Here is a 25,084-nt window from a genome sequence, read left to right on the forward strand (position 1 = left end):
TTCCAGAAAAGTACCAAAGGCTTACTCCCAAAACGGTTCCAATTATAATTTATACGACAGTCCAAATGTAGCCAGGTTATGTGTCACTTTGACAATTCAATTCAATTTATTTATTTATTTCACACACATACAAGTTTGATACATATTAACAAAGAGAATACATGCAACCATCATATATGTTTAAGGAGGAGGTCCATCTATGTTTAAGAAGTAGCATACAAGGTAAAACCTGTGCCTAGACCTAAATTGCAGAAAATATTTATTCAATATAAACTAAGAGCTTACAACCAAATTAAGAACAAGGATTCATGGAATTTACACACAAAATATAAATTTGTAGATTAGTAAATGATAAAATTAGATAGAAGTTAGTAGCACACAATAATTATACTATGATAAAAACATAAAACAAGAAACAGTAGGTGACTAGGAGATTTTTTCTCCAAATTTATTTGACATGAATGAATGCCACAAACCTCCTGCACGAGTCGATCTTCGAGCAGCGTCTTGATCTCCTCGTAGTAGGGCATGAAGAGGCGCGGGCGCACAAAGAGGCCGCCACTGTTGGGCTGGGCGGGGCGCACCCAGGCGGGGCGCTGGTCGGCGCCACCACCAATCATGTGCGACGGTGGCGTCGACACTAGGCCGCGCCGGATGGCCTGCGCCAGCGTGTCCGAATGCGCCGGCGCCACGTGGTCCATGCGCACCAGAGGCAGCAGCTCTGACAGGATTTCACGCAGCTCCACGTCACTCAGGTCACGCTTCTTCACGCCTTTGCGTGCCACAGAGTGCGCCGTGTGGTTCAACAGGTTCGGCTCTGCACACACACACACACACACACAACATAATATTACATAATAGTGACACATTTTATGGATAGAATATCATCGACAAAAATGCTTCAAGTATTTTGAAAAATGTCAAGTTATTGAGGATTTAATTGGTGATCATTGAGCTGTAACATTGACAATATTCGCGCTAACCTAGATAATAATAATAGAAACTCTTGTCAAGATTAATATAAAATTGATTTGGACAAACTTAATAATTTCCTCTTGTCTCACGATTGAGGTGATGTTTTATTTAGTAATAATGTTGACTTGAAAATTAGAAATTAATTATTAATAATAATTTATTATTAGTTAAAATTTGATACGTTTTTCAAAGTATTTGCATATTATATTGAATGTTCAAAAGTGAGAGTCGATTCCAAAATAAAATCAATGAATGTAAAGAGACTTAGACCATGGATAAGTGATTGTCCATGTGAAGCAATCCACTAATCCACTCGCGTGATAAATTATTTAAAATAATGAAAACAAACCCTGAAAACTCAAGGATAAAAAATGACTTCAAAACTTTTTCTATACAATAATAAAAAATTGGATTGAAATTGTAAATATTTAATGCCTCCACGACAAAATTGGCTTGTTTTGAATAAACTGTGTGGAAATCCGAAAAAATCTAGACCCTAGAAGAATTAAAAATAGAACACAGGGATGAAATTGTAATTGATGCAAAAACATTATCAAATCTTTTTTCTGTAAGCATTGGCAGAGACGTTGCTAACAATTCTAATGGTGGAGATGATAACAACAAGTACTATCATAATACCTCCAAGGAAACAAACCAGCAAAACTCTATATTTCTTGAACCTGTTACCTATGATGAACTCTTAGTTTACATTAGAGGATCAGGAAATGGTATTGGAAATGAGGGGATGACTGTATATCTTCTGGATTATTGAAGAATTGGCCCATTCTAGTTGATATTTTCAATATATTGTAGTCTCTCTATTCAGGGATATTTCTTTCTAATCCAGCCAAAAGATCATTTTTCAGAAAACAGCCATGAAAGAATTTTTCTCGTCGGTTTAATATGTATTTTCGGGCGCTGAATTCGAATCTGATATTTGCTGACACGCCATTAGCGAATAGTGAATAATTTGGGTAGGACTCTGGATCTTGTATTAAGTAACATCCACGTTGAAGTTGTCAGGAGTGATGATTCCCTCCTCCCTGAAGACGGCTATCATCCTGCATTATTTTTTGAGGCCTCATATTCAGATTCTGGGACTGATAACAGCTGATACCCAGGAATTTCGTTATAATTATCCTAAGGGAGACTATCTCAAACTCTACTGTGGATTGAGAGACCGCTGTTGGGACTCTTTATTCGGTTGTGTTGATGTCGACTCGGCTGTGGATGAATTTTACAAAATACTGTACTCACACTTGGATGATTGTATTCCGAAGATTAAAGTGAAAGAGCGCAATCCTAAATATCCTCCTTGGTTCTCTGCAGATATAGTATCTGATCTAAAGATGAAGAATAAATGTTCAAGGAAGAGGAAAGTTTCACCTCACCACGACAATCTTTTTAAAACTTTGAGAGCATCCTTGAAGACTAGAATTTCTTCAGCATATAATAACTATATACATTCCATTCAATCTGGTCTGTGTGGTAACGTGAGAAATGTTTGGAGATACGTAAATTGCAAGAGAAAGACATCCTTTGTGGAGTCGACTATGACGCTGAATGAGGAGTCCTACATTGGTTCTCATATTGTGGATGGATTTGCACGTTACTTCGAGTCTGTTCATGAGGCTGATACACCTGTTGCACCTGGAGCATGCGGGAGTGGTCCGGGGACCTCTGGCGGCCTGGGATTGAGTGTGGGCATTGGTGATGTTTCTTCTGATGAGTTCCTATCTGCTATAGCGGGATTAAAATCTGGTTGCTCTGAGGCCCCGACTACTTGATTCCCACATTTATTGTTAAGGGTTGTGCAGCAGTTCTTCTTGAACCTTTCAAGTTTATTTTCAATCTAGCTATAAAAACTTCTAAATTCCCTGAAAAATGGAAGATTGCTCGAATAACCCCGGTTTTCAAGTCGGGGAAAAGAACAGACAAGGAATTACAGACCTATATCTATTTTGAACTGTTTTTCCAAAATTTTTGAAAAAATACTACATGCAATTATATTTGGACAGGTCAAGAGAGTTATTGCGGAGGAGCAACATGGTTTCTTACCAGGGCGTTCCACTGTAACTAATCTAATGGTATTCAGCAATGAAGTGGCCACAGTGTTGGACGGTGGGGGAAGGGCTGATGCCATATACAGATCTTTCTAAGGCATTTGATACAATAAATTACAGATTGTTAGTTAATAAACTCAGAGTAATGGGTTTCTGTAATAACTTAGTCAAACTTCTGGAGAGTTACTTGCATTTGAGATTGCAATATGTTATGATACATAATCATAAATCTGATTCCTTCTATTGTTCATCTGGCGTGCCACAGGGCTCTAGTTTTGGGCCACTACTTTTTCTATTATTTATCAACGATCTTCCTTCATTTATTAAAAATTCGTCATGCCTCATGTACGCTGACGATGTTAAACTATTCAGAGAAATAAAGAATGTCAATAATTGCATTAGACTTCAGAGGGATGTTGATAGTTTATTAATCTGGTGTGAAACTAATAAACTGAGAATAAATGTGGCCAGGTGCAAAATTATTAGTTTCACTCGACAGTTGGCTCTTTTTGGAAATATATATATAATATTGGTGGCACCCCTTTGGAAGAGATGAAAACTTTTAAGGATCTCGGTATAGTGTTTACCTGTGATTTTACTTTTAATTGTAATGTGGACTTATGCAGATGAGCTAATCAGCAGATGGGTTTCATCTTAAAGACATGCTCACCATTTATTGATGTTGCCCCTCTCTTATTCTTATACAAGTCACTATTTAGAAATCTCCTAGAATATGCCTCTGAGATCTGGAGTCCATATTGCATTGGCCAAATTCTCATTCTGGAGCGTTTACAAGCAAATTTCTGAGATATATGAACAAGAAGATTACAAGAAGTTTACTGTCTACTGTCCATTTGATTTCCCAACTGATACACTGAGGTGTGTATTTGGAATTGTAACATTAAAATCAAGGATGGGTGTCAGATCCCTTATTTTCCTTTACAATTTACTAAACAATGAAATAGATTCTGCTTATTTACGTTCTAAACTTAATATCTACATTTCATCCATAGCTCGTCGTTCTTCATTTTCTTTTCTTGTAACACGCTCCAGACAGATTCATTATAACTCTCCAATTAATAGAATCCAGAGACTTTTCAATCTCTTTTCTGGGCGCCTAGACGTCTTTGGGTGCTCTCGTGGCAGATTCCGCAACACTCTGAAAGGCTTAATTTAGGATAGATATTTATGGCCAGGTTTCCGTATGACATTTTTCTTTTTTTTATGACATTTTTTCTCCTCAGTGCCCACATGATTCTTTGTTCTGTATTGCATGGTTTGTGCTCATGTAAGATATTGTAAGTGCATATTTTTACACCTCTCATATTTTCTCTTGGAAAGTAGTTTCAGCAATAAATATAAGATAGGATTTTTTTATAAAAAAAACATATTTCTATTGTTAAGAGGCTTTTTTGTTATTTAATTTATTTTGTTCTTATTTTATTTTACTCTTGTTTTATTCTTAGCTTGTTATTTATTTTAAATCTAATTTTTGAATGAAGAATGTTGTAATGTTTCAAGGAGACATATAAGGGTTTAACCTGTTGTCACCATATATGTATTTATGCAAATAAATAAATAAATTAGTGGTGGTATTTTCACCACTAAAACTCCCCAAAACCCCTGAATTTTGGGACTTTTATTTCAAAAACCTCGGGGTTTTCGAGAAAAAGCATTCTCTACAAAATTGAAGAAAGAAAATAAAATGTTCAATAAATTTAGTGGTCGCGCAGGACTCTACGATTACCGGTTTTGGAACTACGGATTTTCAAAACAAGGGCATTTTTCAAGGTTTTTTAAAAATTCTGGAAACTCACTACTTACTATACTTACTCACTCTTCAACTCATTTAATCGTCCTCTTCATCGTGTGATTTGTGCACTACAAAGTGAATTATTCTTTCACAAACTGCAATTTTACTCAATTGAAATTATTTAACTCCTTCACTAGTGTTTAGAAACGAATCAATAGATGAATTCAAGTAACGACTCAAGTCAAATTCAAAACTGTAGGCCTACCTCTGTCCTCCATTCTTCTAATGAGATGGTATTCGCCTCATTTATTAATGAATTCAACAAACAACATAATTCTAATTGAATACTGTAGGCCTACCTTTGTCCTCCATTCTTCTAATGAGGTGGTATTCGCCCCATTTATGAATGAATTCAACAAACAACATAATTCTGATTGAATACTGTAGGCCTACCTCTGTCCTCCATTCTTCTGATGAGGTGGTATTCGCCCCACTTGAGCACAGCCTGCAGTATCTCGAGTTCGCTGGCCTGTAGGAAGTGCGATTGCAGGGCGTCGATCAGATGCGTCTTGTCCAACTGGTACAGCACATTCAACTGCACCACTGACGAGAATTCTTCGCGGAGGTAGTGTCTCGCTTGCCTGCAAACACAACCAATAATAATTGAATATTAATAGTTAGATTGAGAGGTGAATTTGAACGAAAAAAAATATTGTCCACGAATGCAAAAACTTGAAAACTGAACAATTTACTAAAAAAATAACTCTGCATTCACTGCATCACAATAATTTTAATTTGATAGGCTAGACTTTGATACACTTTCAATGAACAGCAATAATAATGCATTTTATTATTGTAATAATATTATATAAATAGAAATATAAATCTCAGTATCCTTTTGAAATTATTTTGTCACAACATGTGCCCGACATGTTGTGATAAAATAATTTAAAAGGGTACTGAGATTTATATTTTTATTTACATTAAAGCCCTAAAGTAGCCCTAAAGAAAAAAATAATATTATATTATTTGTTAGTGAACCATTTTCATTTTCGAAATTAAAATTAAAATATGAAAGTTTATTGCTAATCTTTCATTGTTTCAATGTATACTCAAGTGCAATATTCCATTGAAATCTTTATCTAATCTCTAAATTCGACAGGTTCATTATGAAAATTTGGATTCTTAGAGTTAAGAGTGGAGACAATCTTATTTCGGGCTCAGTTATTCATTTTTGAACATGACCTTACTTTAGCAAATCTAATCAAATAAATGCCTGAAACGAAGATGTTCAAGACTGAAGATTTTTTTCTCTTTTCCATACCATAAAAGGTGTGAGTTTCAATCAATAAACGAGTACGTAAGTTGTAGCTTGTTAAGCTCTCTCATGATAGGTGCATCTTTCAATGAGTATAAGCATAGAGAAGAGATATCATAGAAATATATCCCATGGTACGGGGCAGTTAGGTTAGGTTATGTTTAAAATGACACTGTTAACTCAAGCCGATAGTCCACTTGGTTATTTTTCGTGAATCCATGTGAAAGTGGTAGTCTCTCATACTGTTCCGTTCTTACACTCTCATCCGGCCTACAGGATTCAAGATTCTTTATTGCCAGAACAACTTTACATTGTATAAGCACGTCAAAATAATAAACAATAATATATAAAACTTATGAAATAAAATAGAAATGAATAATCATATAAAATATTATATAAAATAAGAACATAATAGAAATCATACAAAATATGAAAATATTTAAACCTTTTTAAACAACAATAACATTTTGTCTTAGTCTTTGAAACAAACTACAATTCATATTAATAATTAATAAGTTATTAAAGTTATTTATTTAGTTTAGTGTTACCAAAAATTAAATGGTACATGTTGCATCATGGCATTTAATATATTGAATACAGAAGATACTCATCTACCGAATAGAACACCTCTGTCAATTTATTTTTTACAATGTTTTTGAATTCATATATCGGCAGCTCTCTAATTTCTAAAGAAAGATTGTTATAAATTTTGGCTTGTTGAAAAATATGGCTATCTCTTGTCTTGGAGAGTCATATTTGTGGCAGTGATAGATCATTACCACGTCGGGTAGAGTAAGAATGATTGGCTCCCAGACGCGGAAAAGACTCTATATTCATTTCAACATATAGCAAGGTATGAAGAAGGAAACGTTAGAATTTTCAGACTTCGGAAACTTTCTTTACAAGACTTCTGTTTTTCAAGTTAAAGACACTCTCACTGCCTTTTTTTGCCAAATAGAAACTTTTGTTGCATGACAAGAGTTGCCCCAGAGACGAATTCCATAGGAGATGAGGGATTGGAAAAGTCCATAATACACAAGTAACAAAGATTCAGTATTCAAAGATAACTAGTCTTCTAAGAAGAAAAACAACTCTGGAGAGTATCCTGCACAAACTCAGGATATGAGGCTCCCAACCCAATCTTCTCTCCAATGTAAATCCCAACAGTTTGACATTCTTGACACTAGTATCCTCAGGGGGGCCCCTAAGGGAGAAAAAAGCCTTACTCTCATTAATGACTAGATAAATTGATTCAAACCACTATTTTGTAGAGTTAAGGGCTCCCAACACCTTAGATTTTTTCATAATTTTGGTAAGAGGATATCAATGTCGTGTCATCAGCATATAAAACAGACTTTATCACCTTACAAATGTTGGAATGTTACAATACAGAAACAAAAATAAGAAAAAGGCCCAAAACAGAACCTTGTGGGACACCTGCCACAAGATCTCTAAAGCCAGAACATTTACTATCAATAACAACCCTTTGCTTCCGATCAGATAGGTATGATTTTATCAGCTTCAGCTCATTCTCTCGCACTCCATAGAAGTAGAGCTTATCATAAAGGATATCAAAGGGTGAACAATCGAAAGCTTTGGTGAGATAAATTAAGGCCGCTGCTACTATGTTTTTATTTTCAAAGTTTTGGAGGACAAAATCAACAATTTTTCCAATTGCCATGACAGTACTGTGGTTGGGACGAAAGCGATGTTGATGTTCATACAATAAGTCATTATTTACAAAGTATTCGTATAATTGCAAGACTAGACAAGATTCAATAACTTTCCCAAGAATAGGGACAATAGCAATGGGTCTGAAATTTTCTGGTTTACTCGAGTCACCCTTCTTAGAAATTGGAGTGATATTTGTGTATTTGGAGCATTTAGGAAAAACACTGACATTAAGCACTTTGTTTATTATGAAAGTCATTGGATCTATCAGACTGTCACTAAATGCTTTTACTGTGAAATTAGAGAGACCAAAAACATCTTCACTCTTCGAGAGGCTTAGATTAGCCATAACCTGCTTTACTTGTTTACAATTGACTGATTTCCATTTGAAACCTGAGGTAGGAATAGGATTATGAAAGTTCACCAATAGGTCAGAATGTTGCACTTCTTAATTTTCCAAGCCGATTTTACATTGAGAAGATTTTACTGTCAGAGACACATTGACAAAATAATCATTGAGATCTTCGGGAGTAATTAAAATTTCATTACTAGGTTAGCTGGTTCCAGACTCTTTCTTGACAATTTTCCATGCCATTTTACATCTATTTTTTGCCAATCTGATCAAATTATCATAATTATAACACAGTAATAATAGACTTTAGTCTAAATTAATCGGCTTGAGTTGACAAAATTTGGAACATAAACTACCTATACCATGGGATATCTACTCTATGGTATAAGTTACCTGTGAACCCAGGCAGATCCATGAGGTTGACTGCCCCACCGGAGCACACCAGGCAGCGACTCAAGGTTGAGCCATTCTAGGATGACATCCTCGCAGCCCTGAGACACGATGTCAAGCTCCAGGAATCGACCGATCTGATACAGCTCCATCGCCTCCTCCAGGGGACTCGGTCGCGCTCTCCCTGTATTCGTGAGGGCTTCCACCTGAAAGTTCACCATTTCACCCAAATTAAAAAACAATCTTCCAAATAAAAAACAAATAAAATTAGGGTAAATTTATGGTTTTGTGAAAGCAATACTTTCCTTACCTACGGTAGGAAGGAAAGGGAACTAAAACAATCTTGGAATGATATTTCTTCTTAAATACTTCACACATAACAATGTATTACATAAAATGTTTTACAACTATTGTGCCAGTCTATCTATCGACTTCTAGTTAACGTAATACTGCATATACTATCAAAATATTATCCGATTGAATTTAATACATAATATATGTTCTAGAATTGTTGCATTATGAAATAAAAACCAATAGGTTTTCCACAATAAAATTATATTAAATAGGTTTATTGACAAATATTCAAGTAGAAAAGACAACATATTGTGTTTTATTTTATATAAATTAGAAATAAAAGTTGAAACAGTATATAATAATACTTCAATAGGTTTATTTGATACAATGTTTGTAATAATCAAGTAGAAAAGAACCGTAATTGTAATGCTTTCAATAACAGTTATAATATATTGAAACTATTAATAATTACTATACCCGTCAGATTTTTATCGATCAAGGTGAAATGATCTCTTGATTAGTTCATAAGACAAGAAGATTACAAATTTATGTTTTGGAGAAAGTGTTTAGAAGTTATCAAATAAGTACATCTACAAATAATTATAATTATACTGTATATTGAAGAGTATAATTGCTCAATAAAGCAAAAATCTGCTATTGAGCTGATTGAGGTGTTTATTCATTTATTTAATTATGGAGACAACAGGTAACCCCATTTTTTGAGCCAGAAAAAGTTACAAAATGGGTTCAACAATTTTACATTGAATTAATTTCAATTAATTAATTAGTGAAACCTCTCCAATTAATTCAACTCTTGATTATAGTATTTTACGTCACATGGACCGGAAGGGCCCGTTTGCAGGGCAAGAATGATGTTTCTAGTCGAGGTGTTAGCCGAGTTATGTGACGTAAAATACTATGACTTATTTATTAACTTTTTACCCAGTAGTTCACTCGATAACAATTTATTCACTTTGAATATTGTAAAAAGACTGAATTACCTCGCCAAGACTTCCAGCACTACTTCCGCAGCCGCTTCCTCGCAGAATGAGTGAGAGGTCGACTGTGTCCAGGTATATGGCATGCAGCAGGACTCTGGCATACCGTTTCGGTATCACGCTTTCATCTAATACGATTCTGAAACACACAACTCAAACATTACAATCTAAATGATTCAATTCAACCAATCCAATTGATAAAGGAAGGAATTGGCTTTTACATGTACGGGATACGAGATACGCATTTGACGCATCATAAAGTCTGAACTACTTAACTGTTTAACATGAAATTTGCATAAAGATTCTGAATTTTCCGAGAAAGGTTATAGGTCTATTTTAATTTTTATTAATCAATAAATTCTAATCTTAATATATAGAACAATTTTATTGAATTTATAACACAAGATTTACGTAAATTATAAAAGCTCAATCAAATAGATTCTTCACTGAGTGGACTCGTTGAGCAGATGATAATGCGCGGGACTTGCAAGTGAAATATTTACATCCAAGTCAATTTTTCGCTGCGATTTTTGACTTAAATGAAGATTGTCCACGTAATTTTGACAAAATAATAAATCATTTTTGTATTAATTATTATTAAAAGAAAATCCAAATTAAATGCTGTAAATCTGGAATTATTTGTTCCCGGGCTGACAAATAATTTTGAATAGTAGCACTCATCGAATTTCCATCTAGCTATAGCTGTTTACCCTGTTGTCAATATTTACAGTAGCAGAAGTCTTCGGGGTGATTTACAGCATTTAATTTGGATTTTCGTTTGATAATAATAATAATTAATTCATTAGCATTTGAATAAATGCAATATCTCAGTAATTTCCATCTGTAATTTTTGTTTTTTTTCAATACATTTTTCTATTGTAAATTTTTAGATGTCAAGTACATTTGATAGGATAATAATCTGAATTTTCATGGTGAAAAAAAACTATAATTCAATCTATGAGTTCTTCACAGACGCTTGCGGAACGCGGGTTACACCTGCTTGTAGAATAATATATTTCTTCAATTTCTTGATTGACACATTCGACACTATTTATAGCATTAAGAACAATGTAAAATATTATTAAATCAGTAGAAATTTGCACTACCATGCATAACAGTTTTTATGGAGGGAAGGGCCTTAAATGTATATAAATGGTTACTCATCAAGTATTAAGGCTTCCACTCAATAGAAGTTTAAAAAATAATTTTTCACTATTTATAACTATTAGCTATGTTATTGATTAGTATACAAAATCAGTGATATGTACTTGATTGAAATACGGTAATTATAAAAAGGTTTTTATGTGTCTGAAAATTATGTATCATATTTTATAATTTATTGAATTTCTCATCAATAGTTGAATTGATAAATTTTCAACGTTTCAAGTTTCAGGAACATTTTAATTAAAATTTAATCACAGTAATATTTTGAAGATTTGAGAGAAGTTCTTCACTGCTTATAGGCGATTCAAGTGTGAGTTACCCGTTGTCAAAGAGATAGTTTGGACTCTTAAACAAACCGTTGCTAAGGAAAAAGACTGTGAAATTCTTATAGATCTAAAACATCATCTTACATTTACGAGTATATCAATGAAATAATTGATTTCTTTGAGAATATTTTTTTCAAGTTCTGCACACTCAAATCATCATATTTTAGTATTTATTTAGATCAAATATTTTTTTTGGACAGCCAAAGCGGAAAGTCTCACAAAGTATGCATAGTACCATGTCTGTAGCCTACTTAAATAGACAAACTTGAAGTGCAATTTGAATTATTACCTAGAGTTACATTAGATTTTTATAAAGTTGTAATTTAAAAATTCATATATATATATATATTATATATATATTTAAATTCTTGTAATCAACATCATAGTTTAGTTAGAATGTAGTAGGCTATACAACATGATTGGTCACAGCATCTTCACCTTTTTTATTGTGTTAAGCTCATTCAATATTTTATTATTTCACGCAAATTGAAAACAATTTCAGTAAACCTAAACACCAAACTTATAAGTAACTAATCCTAAACACCCAAGTTTTCCAAGTTATAGGCTACGTACTATAAATAACGTAGTAGTCTACTATCTAACAGACACTAAACAACCATATATGTATATATATATATGGTTGTTTAGTGTTACTTATAAGTAACTAATCCTAAACACCCAAGTTTTCCAAGTTATAGGCTTGTTATAAGTAGTAGACTTCTACGTTATTTATAGTACGTAGCCTATAACTTGGAAAACTTGGGTGTTTAGGATTAGTTACTTATAAGTTTGGTGTTTAGGTTTACTGAAATTGTTTTCAATTTGCGTGAAATAATAAAATATTGAATGAGCTTAACACAATAAAAAAGGTTAAGATGCTGTGACCAATCATGTTGTATAGCCTACTACATTCTAACTAAACTATGATGTTGATTACAAGAATTTAAAAGGGGTAAGTGAACATGTAAAGTAAAGCACATAATCAAGTATTTTATGTGCTTCATTCACTGTAAACATTGTATTTAAATAATTGTATTAATGATTTGACTAATGTAATAATTCTAAATAAATTTGATTAGTTTTATTGTTATAAACAATAACATAACCTAAAAATGTGGCACAACTTATAAAGGCCAACCAGCTAGGCCTTGGGATTTTTAGGGAATCTAAAAATATGGCAAGCAGCCTGCCTATTCACTGTAATGTTCACAGTCAGGAGCAAACCATGTGTGTTCCAAACCATTTTCATTTGTGATCGAAATCAGACTATACACATTTTCATATAAACATTTTTAATGTGAAATCGCAGACTGTAAAACTTCCAGCATATGCTGTGAAAGTAGACTTATATTGAAAAAATATAATTGAAAATTTTAGGTAAGAATTCAAGAAGCACTTAAACTTTCTCTTCAACTAGGCTTACTGTAGCAGCTCACAGACATGGTACTATTGCACTACTTCGTCAGATTTTCCGCTTTGGCTGTCAAAAAAATTCATTGATCTAAATAAATACTGAAAATTGATGATTTGAGTGTGTAGAGCTTGAAAAAAATATTCTCAACTCTTAGAGATCAATTATTTCATTGATATAGTCGTTGACCGAGCGAAGTGAGGTTTTGCATTTCTCTTTATGTTTATATGTTTATATTAATTTATGTTCCGCATTTACAGCGAAACGCAGCAATAGATTTTCATGAAATTTGACAGGTATGTTCCTTTTTGAATTTCGCGTCGACGTATACATAAGGTTTTTTTTTAATTTTGCATTCTAAGGATAATACAAAAGGAAAAGGAGTCTCCTTTGAACGCCAATATTACCGTGAAAATCAGACTTTGGAATTATTCATCATGAATCAGCTGTCGAGTGGATTATAAATTGCATGCAATGTATATCTCAATGTAACTTGGTGAAAATCAGCTATCGTGAGGACCATTAACTCGATAACTCGAAGTAGCATATTATTTTCTCCCGACTTTTCTCTGCTTTCAACTCGGTAAGCTTTTGTTGATACAACATGTTGTTTACAGCAAATTATTGTCGATACAACAACCCAAACAGCCACTAGTTGTTTACACACCGATATGCCGTCAAGCACTGCCGTTAATGATTTGGAGATTATTCAAAATAAGTTATTGAGGTATCTTTATTTCTAGAAGTATAATACATTTTGTCCAATAGCTTTTTCCACTGAAACTTCGAGGTCAACATTTAAAGTCCAAAAAGTAAAAACCAGAAGATCCATTAGAGCATTAATGTTATTATAATATGAAATTCTAAATAATATTATATGTATGCCAGATTTCATCAATTTAAATAGCCTACCGTTTGTCAGAACCGCTCACCATTTCAATTCCTACCTAAATAGAACAATATACTAAACCCATTCATTGACCCCCCCCATGCTATGACCGCTACAATACATTCAAATATCTTGTGAAAAATGATGCTGCTCAATTGATGATTGGATTATTATTTTTGAGCTCTACTAACTCTTCATTTTTCAATTGTTTCTTCTTTCTTTGTATATACATATTTTTCATACCCCTTCACTAACTTTCCTGAATCTAACTCAAATATCGTTCTCTTCTAATCTTATTAGTTATACTGAATCGATGTGAATATTTAATGAAGTACGATATTATTTTCTTTTGTTTTCCTTTTTAATTGTAAGTTATTATTACTTTACACCGATACGTTAGGACAGGACATAATTCACTCTGATGGACACTATTAGAGGAGGCTGTGGTTTTTAACTGCGCGAGGTCTACTGTTCACAGAACTACTAGTAAATGTAAGGTGATGTTTCAGACCCATTTGAATAACACAGTCTATTTCCTTAGCAACAGTTTGTTCAGAGTCCAAACAGTCTCGTTGCAAACGGGTGACGTCATCACTTACATCGCCTATTGTCAAAGACACCATGTAGTCCAGTCACTATATACATTGGTGCATGCAATTTATATTGTAGTTCTGATTTTTCAATATATTATTTGGGTACATAAGAGAAGTCCAGAACCAATTTCTTCATGCAAAATTTCCTTGTGCTAGATACAGAGTGGCCCAAAAACCTCGTATTTTCGGCTCATTTTCCAGTTTTCAGCTATTTCTGCCAAATCTCGTAATCGGAAAGAAAAATTTGCTCTTGCCTTTTTTTCTAGAATATGAAATTTTTAATGAAATGAGATCATTCGGAACTCTTCTCCAATGAGTACTGAGTTATCATTTTTCAAAAATTAGTGAAATTTGAAGAAAAAAATCAATTTTGATGAATTTTAGTTTTTGATTAACAATATCTTCCGATTGTTACCATCTAGATGTATAATTCAAAATCCCTCTAGGCGTAATACTATAGAATATAGAAATTGGTCATTTTTTGTGTATTGAAATATGGGCTATAGTACACTCAAGAATAAATTTTCCACTTTTCGACCGAATTTGACTTATGATGCATGATTTTAGACCGCCTTGACGAGCTGAGAAGAATTAAGTGTAGCACGATGAAATCTGAGCATTGTGTCAGAAGTGTTTGAAATTTTGATCCTTGTGGTGTCCTTAAGCGCGCCTCTCCACAAGGAAATACTGAAATGAAGTGCATCTAACGGGTGATTCTAATAGAACATAATCTTATGAACCTATGTCATTGTGCGAAATATCAACGTGAAGACTATGTAGTTGGTGATGATGGTTGAAGCTGAAAATTAGGTGCTTTTCACAATACAAGGAGCATTGTTGTCAGGTGTACCTAGAAATCTGTATGAGATAGAGCGCTCTACCTGATCACATGATCTCAGATTGTAGAGCACAAAAATACGCCTAGAGGGATTTTGAATTATACATCTAGATGGTAACAATCGGAAGATATTGTTGATCAAAAATTAAAATTCATCAAAATTGATTTTTTCTTCAAATTTCACTAATTTTTGAAAAATGATAACTCAGTACTCATTGGAGAAGAGTTCCGAATGATCTCATTTCATTAAAAATTTCATATTCTAGAAAAAAAGGCAAGAGCAAATTTTTCTTTCCGATTACGAGATTTGGCAGAAATAGCTGAAAACTGGAGAATGAGCCGAAAATACGAGGTTTTTGGGCCACTCTGTATCTATCACAAGGAAATTTTGCATGAAGATATTGGTTCTCGACTTCTCTTATGTACCCAAATAATATTATTGAAAAATCAGAACTACAATATAAATTGCAAGCACACCCCTTTTTTATGTCTATATTGACTGCACTAATGTCATGAATCTAAATTTGAGAACTACTTGCCAAGTGTCAGGATGGCCGAGCGGTCTAAGGCGCTGCGTTCAGGTCGCAGTCCACTTCTGTGGGCGTGGGTTCGAATCCCACTTCTGACAATATTTTTTTGCCAAGCAAGAATGATATTATTAATAGTATTTTATATTTTCTATATTTTTTAGTGGTATCTTGCTTCTGATAGATATATTTTTGGTAATTGTGGATTATTTTTTTAATTGAATTTTTTCTAGTCAAATAATAGAAAATTGATATAAAGATAATTATGGTAATTAGAGATCAAACGTTTTTAGAATATACTTACTATTCGGTGATTTAATATGGGCGATATATACATTTTTTAATAACAAATATTATTTGTTGGAGAAAAAAAAATACAGGAACATGAACTGTGTTCTAGCTGTTTGATATGCAGTACAGTTTGGCCAAAGCCAACAGTTTGTATAGTTACTTGGAAACATATATCCCGGGGTGATTGATAGGTCCATCAATACCTAAAAAATATACAGGGTGATTCACATAAGGTGTAACAATAGGTAACTTGTTGACCGTTCATTTTACAGAGAACTTTAAATGTGCAACTTCCCTTCTTTTTTGACATTTTACGACATGCCATTTTGAATTGAAAATTTGGCCAGCATCTTCCAAAATGGAGGACAAGTTTATTTTTTTAAATGGCAACCTCCATTTTTATGATATTTTTGGATTTTACATAGAATTTCAAGACATTTTTACTCTTCTAAGCAAATAAGAAATAATAAATAGGAACCAATTTGGTTTTCAGACACAGAAAAGTACTGAAGATGCATTGATTGATTTCACCAATACTATTTCCCATAACCTAAATTCCAATTATAAGACCATTGCTGTTTTCTTAGATATTAAAAAAGCTTTTGATACCGTTCCTCATAGCTCTCTTTTCAATAAACTTGAAAAATATGGTTTCAGGGGAATATTTTTAGAGCTAATGAAAAGCTACTTAAGAGACAGAACTCAGACCTTAACTATTGATGGATGCACTGATACCTCTGGAATGACATCCTATGGCTTGCCACAGGGCACAGTGTTGTCTCCAATATTGTTTATTATATATGTGAATGATCTACTGAGCCTGAAGCTGAAAAATTCCAAAACTATATCGTTTGCAGATGACACTGCCGCTATTTTCTATGGAAAATCATGGACTGGGGTACATCAAATTGCTGAACGAAAATGTTTGCTTATAAAAAAGTGGCTGGACAGAAATACATTGAGCTTGAATGTTGCTAAAACCAATTACATCACTTTTGCATTAAACAGATCTGGTAAACCTGAAGAAAATTTAAATTTGAAACTCCACATAAACTGCAATCAAAACTCAATCAACTGTAATTGTCCGGATATAAAAGAAGTCAATAGCACTAAATACCTAGGTGTTCTCATCGATGACCATTTGAAATTGGACATCCACATAAAATTCATCTGCAATATAATAAGATACCTTTACTTCAAATTCTATGATGCGAAAAAAATTCTGAGTCAAAGTCAGCTGAAAATGGTATACTATGCTCTGGTTCAATCTATATGGGATAACCGTGTGGAGGGGCTGTTATAACTCAAGGAAGTGGAAGAACTTTTCTTATGTCAAGAATTGATCATCAAAACTATTCTAAATAAACCTAGACTTTTCCCAACCAGTTTGACTTTTCAAGAATTCGATGTTCTCACAATTAGGCAATTATGTATTTTGAATGTAGTAAAATTTATTATTAAGCATAAAACTGATTTCCCTCTTACAAATAACTCTGCCAACAGCCTATACAACTTAAGACCTACAGCAAATAAATATTTAATTTACAATACAAACATAGAAACCATCAGAAGACTTATACACCTAAGCAGTAAAATCATTCAATACAATCCCCGAACAGTATATTGAATGTGCGAAAATAACTAAAAACTAAAACAGGATATTAACACCTGGATCAAATGCAATTCTTCTCTCTATGAATTGTTTCTCTTCTAAGTTTACTCTTCTGACTTGTGTGCTTGTTTATTCTGCAATCCTTTGTAATTCATCTAGTATTACAATTTTTTTTAACACCTGGTCCTATCGGTTTCTTTTTTCCATCCTTCCCTTATTATTCTTCCCCCATCCCATCCTTTCATATCTACAGTCTATTTACTTTTCCTGATACCTTATTCACCTTCTCAAGGATTGAAGGTTTTCCTAGTACATGGATATCTATAGTTGGAAAACCCCTTCAATATTTCATCCTTTTTTGCACCACTTTCTTTTTATTTTGTTTTAATGTGAATTGTTGTTGTTGTTGTTGTTTGCATGTATTCATTTTGTTATTCTCTGTATTTAATATGTATGTGTTTAAAAATAAATTGAATCGAATTGAATTGAAATGTCATTTTTTGATAAACCCAACGGTTTACGAGCTGGAGGACATTTTTTTATTCTTATCATGAAGCCAATAAAATAGTGTTTTTCAATGATTAACCACCGGTATATCAAAAACCATTAATCCGACAGCCAACTTTAAATGGGGAACTTCCCTTCTTTTTTGTGACTATTCACGACATGCCATTTTACATTGAAAATTTGGTCGCAATCTTCCAAAATGGAGGACAAGTTTATTTATTTGAATGGCAACCCTCATTTTTATGATTTTTTGGATTCTACGTAAAATTCAAAGGCATTTTTACTCTTGTCATTTTTTTTATAAACCTAACCGTTTAGGATGTACAGCCATAATAAGCCACACATAATCATATGGATATTGCATTACTGGCTTATTATTGCTGTACATCCTAAACGGTTAGGTTTATCAAAAATTACATAAAATTCAATGTAGAATCCAAAAATATAATAAAAAATGGGGTTTGCCATTAAAAAAATAAAGTTGTCCTCCATTTGGAAGATTGCGACCAAATTTTCAATGTAAAATGGCATGTCGTGAATAGTCACAAAAAAGAAGGGAAGTTCCCCATTTAAAGTTGGCTGTCGGATTAATGGTTTTTGATATACCGGTGGTTAATCATTGAAAAACACTATTTTATTGGCTTCATGATAAGAATACAAAAATGCCCTCCAGCTCGTAAACCGTTGGGTTTATCAAAAAATGACAAGAGTAAAATATGTCTTAAAATTCTATGTAGAATCCAAAAATATCATAAAAATGGGGGTTATGGGAACTGCCGTAAATAGGTCAGAAGATAAGGCCGGTCATTCAACTATTCATAGTGCCTCTCATTCTACTACAGCGTCAGGCGCTCTCTCTCCTGCCGACCTTCAAGCTATCGCACTTATTGTGAAACAGATGATACACTCAGAGATTTCTCCCTCTTTCAAAGAAGACTTCAATTCAATAAAAGACTCTATGGAATTTATATCAAACGAATTTGACAACTTTAAAAAAGAAATCATTTTGTATAAAAAGGAAATACAAAATCTTAAGAGTGAAATTAGTGTATTGAAGGCTGAAAATGAAACATTGAAAACTGAAGTTTGTAATATGCAAGAGTATTCTCGTAGAGATAATTTGGTCGTAACAGGGATCACCGAGACGCCTAATGAGTCTGTCTTCCAGATTTTCAATAGCATTTCTTCGGTAATCAATAGTGATATAACGGCCCAAAGCCTGAGTACTGCACATAGACTGCCGTCGAGAGTCAAGGGCAGTATTAGGCCTATTGTGTTTCGTTTTCTGCGTCGACAAGACAAGGAAGCTTGGCATTCCAGTTTCAGATCATCTGCTATTAAAGATAATAGAGGCCCGGGAATATCATCGAAATGCATTTCGCAGGCTCTTCCTGAGAGCAGGGTGCTCGCTTTCCAACATCATTCGCCATCGGTCATGCAACTTTTCCGAGAAGTTAAAAAATGCGCAATGGAAAAGAAATATGATTTTGTATGGATTCGGGACAGCAACGTTCTAGTGAAAAAGGATGAAGCGAGCAAGAGTGTGGTGGTGATAAAAAATGAAAGCGATATTTCAAAGCTGTAAGGTAATCATAATCACTGGTAACTCAACCTTTTATTTCTATAAGTTTGTAATGGATATTTGTGATTTACTTGATGACTTAGAAAATATGAATAGTAATGAATCAATTAATCTATGTGATTTGAACGAAGTGAAAGCTTTTTTTTGCAATGATTCGAATTTAAAACTTTTTCATTTAAATATTAGGAGTATAAGGAAAAATTTTGATGAATTGTGTATTTTGTTGTCTGGTCTTGATGTCGCGTTTGATATTATAGTATTAACTGAGTCTTGGCTCACACACGATATAACTGGATTTGATATCTCTGGCTATAACAAAATCATAAAGCCAACAAAATTTAATAAATGTGATGGCATTGTAGTATACATAAAGAATGAACTTAATTATAATATTTTGGAAGTAGATATAGATTATGCCAATGTTTTGAATTTCAAATTAGTGTATGATGAATTGGAGTTTTATTGCACAGCTTTATATAGGTCACCAGAAACTGATGTAGCGTGTTTTGTGGATGCTCTAGAGATTTTTCTGAATGAGACAGCACATTTCGAAAATAGGTTAATTGTTGGTGACTCTAATATTGATATTCTTGATAAAAATTTGTCTCTTGTGGGTAATAGATTTTGGATAATCTTCTTGAATATGGCTTTATAAATTATCTCTATGGCAGTACTAGATGTACTGTTTTAAGTGAATCGTGTATCGATCAGATCTTTTTGAAAAGTAAGCATTGTCTATTCAAATCAGCTATATATAATTGTGCAATCACAGATCACAATGCAGTGATGTGTTGTGTAGAACGTAAGAGCCGGTTGTCATATGGCAGAGATGTTGAATCTGATTCCCAGGATGTTCAGGCTTTATTATTTAATGAAGATGTTTTTCAATCAAAAATTAAAACAGAAACATGGAACGATGTTCTTCAGGAGAACGATCCCAGACTAGCTTTCTCTTTGTTTTATGATAGACTTCGTTCATTATTTGACTCTGCAAAAACTGTTAGGAGAAGGATTAGTAATAATACAAAGAAAATCAACCTTGGGTGACTAATGGTATTCTTCGATGTATGAGGCGAAGAGACAAAATGTCTCTTAAGGTTCGTAAACAACCATTTAATGTACAGCTGATGGATTGTTTTAAATCATATAATCGAACACTGAAGTCGGCATTGCGAACTCTAAAGGAACAGTATTTCAAGAATAAATTAGTTGAATGTGGAAATAATCTAAGGGCTGTATGGAAGGTTGTGAATGAAGCCACAGATACCCCTTGTAAAACTAATTGTTCTATTAAAGAGTTGGTTACCAAGGATAATCGCATTTTGAGATCTTATCAAGTAAATGAAATAGCAGAGGAGCTTAATGAACATTTTGTGAGTGTTGGTAGAAGAATTTCTGAAAAAATTACTAAGGTAAAGGACAAGATTTTTAGGGAAAAAACTAATAGATTGTTTTGTAATTCGTTTTTCTTTTTTCCTGTCATAGCAGAGGAAATTGATATGTGTATTAAAAACTTGAAGAAAGGGGTAGCACCAGGATTTGATGGAATTTTTTCTAAATGTCTGAGTTCAAATTCTCGCATAATTTCAGTTCCTCTGGCTCATGTAATAAATTTATGCTTTTTGAATGGTGTTTTCCCCGACGAGTTGAAAAAGGCCACTGTTATTCCTTTGCATAAGAATGGTAACAAAAGTGATCCAGGGAACTATCGCCCAATTTCTCTGCTTTCATGTTTGTCAAAGGTGATTGAGAAATGTGTTAAGACTCGTTTGGTCGAATTCTTGGAAAAATATGAAATTTTATCTAATTGCCAATTTGGTTTTCGTAAGGGTGTAAGTACTTCTGATGCAGTATATAATGTTACTAAGAGAATTATTGAAACACTGGACAGGGAAGAAAAATGTATAGCTGTGTTTTTAGATCTCCAGAAGGCTTTTGATACAGTGGACCACAATATTTTATTTAGAAAGTTAGAAGGTATTGGAATTAGAGGTGTTGCATTGGGTTTCTTCAAAAGCTATCTCAGTTGTAGATCACAGGTGGTTAGTGTTGATGGTATAATGAGCTCAGAATTAGAAATTACGATGGGTGTGCCACAGGGAACAGTTCTGGGTCCAATATTATTTTTGATTTACATTAATGACTTACTCAAGATAGAGCTTGAGAGCTGTTCTTTGTTTTCTTTTGCTGACGACACTGTTGCTATTTTCTGTGCATCAAAATGGGAAGATGTTTTTTGTAGAGCTAATGAGGGTTTGAAAGTTATAAAAAACTGGTTAGATTTCAACTTAGTTAGTTTGAATATAGCAAAAACTACTGCAGTGTCATTTTCTTTGACCTCAGCAGGTCAGCCAGATAACCAGGGGAGTTTGGCTTTTCATGAAACTGGATGCGATGATAATAGTTGTCTATGTCCTATAATAATATTTAAGAACAGCACCAAATACTTGGGAATAATCATTGATAAGCATTTGAAATGGAGAGACCATATTTCATATTTATGTTCTAGGTTGAGGAAGACGCTGTATAAGTTTGTTCAACTGAGAAATATTTTTACAGTTGAGCAAATTAAAATGGTTTTCTTTGCGCTTGTGCAGTCAGTTGTGCGATATGGTATAATTGGCTGGGGTGGTTGTGGTGTTACCGTTCTTAAGCCTCTTATAGTATTGTATAAGAAAATTATTAAAATATGCTTGAAAAAACCGGTTAGATATCCAACAAATTTGCTCTATAAAGAATTTAATGTTCTCAGTATTGAGCACTTGTATGATCTTGACCTAGCTAGTTTTGTCTATTCGTGGCCCAATAGATTCCCTATAGCCCCTCATGGCGGCTATGTTACTCGTAGACAATCTGAGAGATTTTTGCTAGAACCACCTTGTAGAACAGCGGCTGCCAGTGCTCATGCAGCGTATTATGGTCCTAGACTTTTAAACCGTCTGTTGCTTGAAGTTTCTGGAGCATCCCAATGTATACCAATTTGTTATTATTCTTTCACTTTCAAAACTTTTAGGCAGTATCTTCGACACTACTTATTAGGGAGACAAAATGAAGACTAATTTTGATTTATTTCTCAAATCTGTTTGTAAATCTCAATTCTATTCTTAAAATACATATCTTACTTAGTATAACAGAGCAGAAGAGAATTTGTTGTTTTATTTTTAAATATTGGTGATCTTTATCTTTGATGTAGAACATATAGTTGAATCTCAATTAGGCCTATACTGATTACAAGAGCAACATTTGTATGAAAATAGCATAAGAGAATGGAATTTTCTTTTTTTCTTGATATTGTAATGTAAAATTATAAAATCTAATTATGTTATTAATATTACGATGTATATTAGTATCTTATGCTATCCAACATTCTAGAGATACACCATCCCTCATCACAAGCTTTGCTTAAAGAGGGATGCAACAATATTATTTAGAATATGATATTTTATATTCATTATTTTATAAAGAATTTGTATTTTATGTTTGTAAGTATGAATTGTATATTAATTTTTTGTTGACATTAATAAATTGAATTGAAATTGAATTGAATATTGGCTTCATGATAAGAATACAAAAATGCCCTCCAGCTCGTAAACCGTTGGGTTCATCAAAAAAATGACAAGAGTAAAATATGTCTTAAAATTCTATGTAGAATCCAAAAATATCATAAAAATGGCGGTTGACATTTAAAAAAATAAAGTTGTTCTCCATTTCGGAAGATGGCGGCCAAATTTTCAATTTAAAATGGCATGTCGTAAAATGTCATAAAAAATAAGGGAAGTTACACATTTAAAGTTCTCTGTGAAATGAACGGTTAACAAGTTAGCTATTATTACACCTTATGTGAATCACCCTGTATAAATGAGGTATTTTATTGGTCTACAATTCCTTACGCGAAGATATATCCTGATAAATATATTTCTGCCGTCTATACGTTGACGAAAAAATATATATACGTCGACGCGCAATTCAAAAAAGATTATACCTGTCAAATTTCATGAAAATGTACTGCCGCGTTTTGCCGTGAATGCAGAACATATAAACATACAAACACATGAATATAAATAAATAAATTCATAAAGAGAACTAAAACCGTCGACTTGAATCTTAGACCTCACTTCGCTCGGTCAACTAAGCATTTTAAGGGCCGGTTTCCGAGCTCGGGATCTATAAGTTCTGGACTTACAGAGTCAAGGACTAAAATAAGATCTCGGGTCTAAATTGACTTTCTGAGTCACGATTTTATCTTCTTAACTCCGGAGTCTATTGAGTTCTCAACTTATTTGAGTCCAGGACTTTAACGCGGTAAACATGAGGGAAATTCACAATATTTTGCAGTTGTATTGTTGTCATGATAGCAAAACGGAAACAGCTGATTGCAGCAGGATAATTCAAATGAGCATGTTCTCCAAACTATTTTGTAAAATTCGTTTCGATTTCTTTGTAGGCCTATTCAAAGCAAAACTTAACCTTTTGAAAAATGAATGAAGAAACACATTTTCATTTTACGTTAATATGCTATTATTGATCATTGATCCTAACCAGTGATTTTGGAATAAAAATTTCATTAGGCTATTGAGTTTGAAAACGTATTTGTTTTGAAAAATACTGGAGTAATAATTTATTATTGTTATTATTATTATTAATATGTTGAATATGACGTTGATTAATAACATTCAGATTGGAATATAAATTCCAAGGCAATTCTTGTATTATTTTGCTTGAAAAGTTTTTAGGTTATGTCACAGTCGTAAAATGAGGTTAGTTTTTTAATACAATTTTATTCCAAAGTGAACTTGCAAACTATAATGAATTTAGATGGACTAATCCAAATAATTTGGGTATTCCATGACATCTATTTGGCTTTTTATCTACTCCAAAACAATAACTTATTTGTGTTTGCTCAGTTAAGTCTAGAATTTGAATTTAAACCCTACCCCAGTCAAGGGTTTAAAATCACGCTGTTTTAAGTACTGGACTTAACGATTTTTGATAAATCCTTGACTCGGAAAGAGGTGAGAATCTAATTCAAGTCCTGGACTTATAAGCCCTTCACTCAGAAAGCGAAATTATAAACTCCAGGGTCTAAGATGATCTCTAAACCCGAGCTCGGAAACCGGGCCTAAATGTTGATTGGTGAATAGGTCTAGTTTACCTGGTAGGAATGTGTAGAGCACGTTCGGTGTGCTCCTCGCCAGAGCGCGTGCGCCGCTGTATGAGGTTGCGGAAGAAGGGTGACCTTGCGCTGAGGATGGCCTTGTGGCAGGGTAGCTCCAGCTTCGGCCGGAAGCCGTACTCGGAGCTGCCCGAGTCAGGCCTATGGCTGCTACTGCTGCTGCTGCTGTGGTGGGGGTAATCACCCCCGCCCCCGCCGCCGCTCACTGCCCCCGCGTCCGACGTGAACACCAGCGCTGCGTCCGCGTAGTCACCCGTGTCCAGGAGGTACCTGCAGCAAACATTACAATTATAACTATTCCATATTCACTTTTCCTTTTTAGGGCCACGGATTATTGAAACACAACATATATTAGGT

The 25,084-nt window shown here is 33.7% G+C and overlaps 1 protein-coding gene and 1 non-coding gene across 2 annotated transcripts in view; one reads left to right on the top strand and one right to left on the bottom strand.

Annotated features, from left to right (window-relative positions):
• LOC111054373 (BTB/POZ domain-containing protein 7) overlaps positions 1-25,084 on the bottom strand; it is a 74,818-nt gene that overhangs the window by 14,411 nt on the left and 35,323 nt on the right. Inside the window, exons 6-10 of the mRNA XM_039432853.1 lie at positions 24,707-24,997; positions 9,818-9,953; positions 8,526-8,728; positions 5,245-5,432; positions 477-817 (exon numbers count right to left, since the gene is read on the bottom strand). Coding sequence (XP_039288787.1) covers positions 477-817; positions 5,245-5,432; positions 8,526-8,728; positions 9,818-9,953; positions 24,707-24,997 — 1,159 coding nt within the window. The remainder of the gene's footprint in view (positions 1-476; positions 818-5,244; positions 5,433-8,525; positions 8,729-9,817; positions 9,954-24,706; positions 24,998-25,084) is intronic.
• Trnal-cag lies at positions 15,580-15,663 on the top strand. Its single transcript has one exon. It is a non-coding gene; the product is annotated as a tRNA-Leu (tRNA).

This window comes from Nilaparvata lugens, chromosome 7, assembly GCF_014356525.2.
Source record: "Nilaparvata lugens isolate BPH chromosome 7, ASM1435652v1, whole genome shotgun sequence".
NCBI lineage: Eukaryota > Metazoa > Arthropoda > Insecta > Hemiptera > Delphacidae > Nilaparvata > Nilaparvata lugens.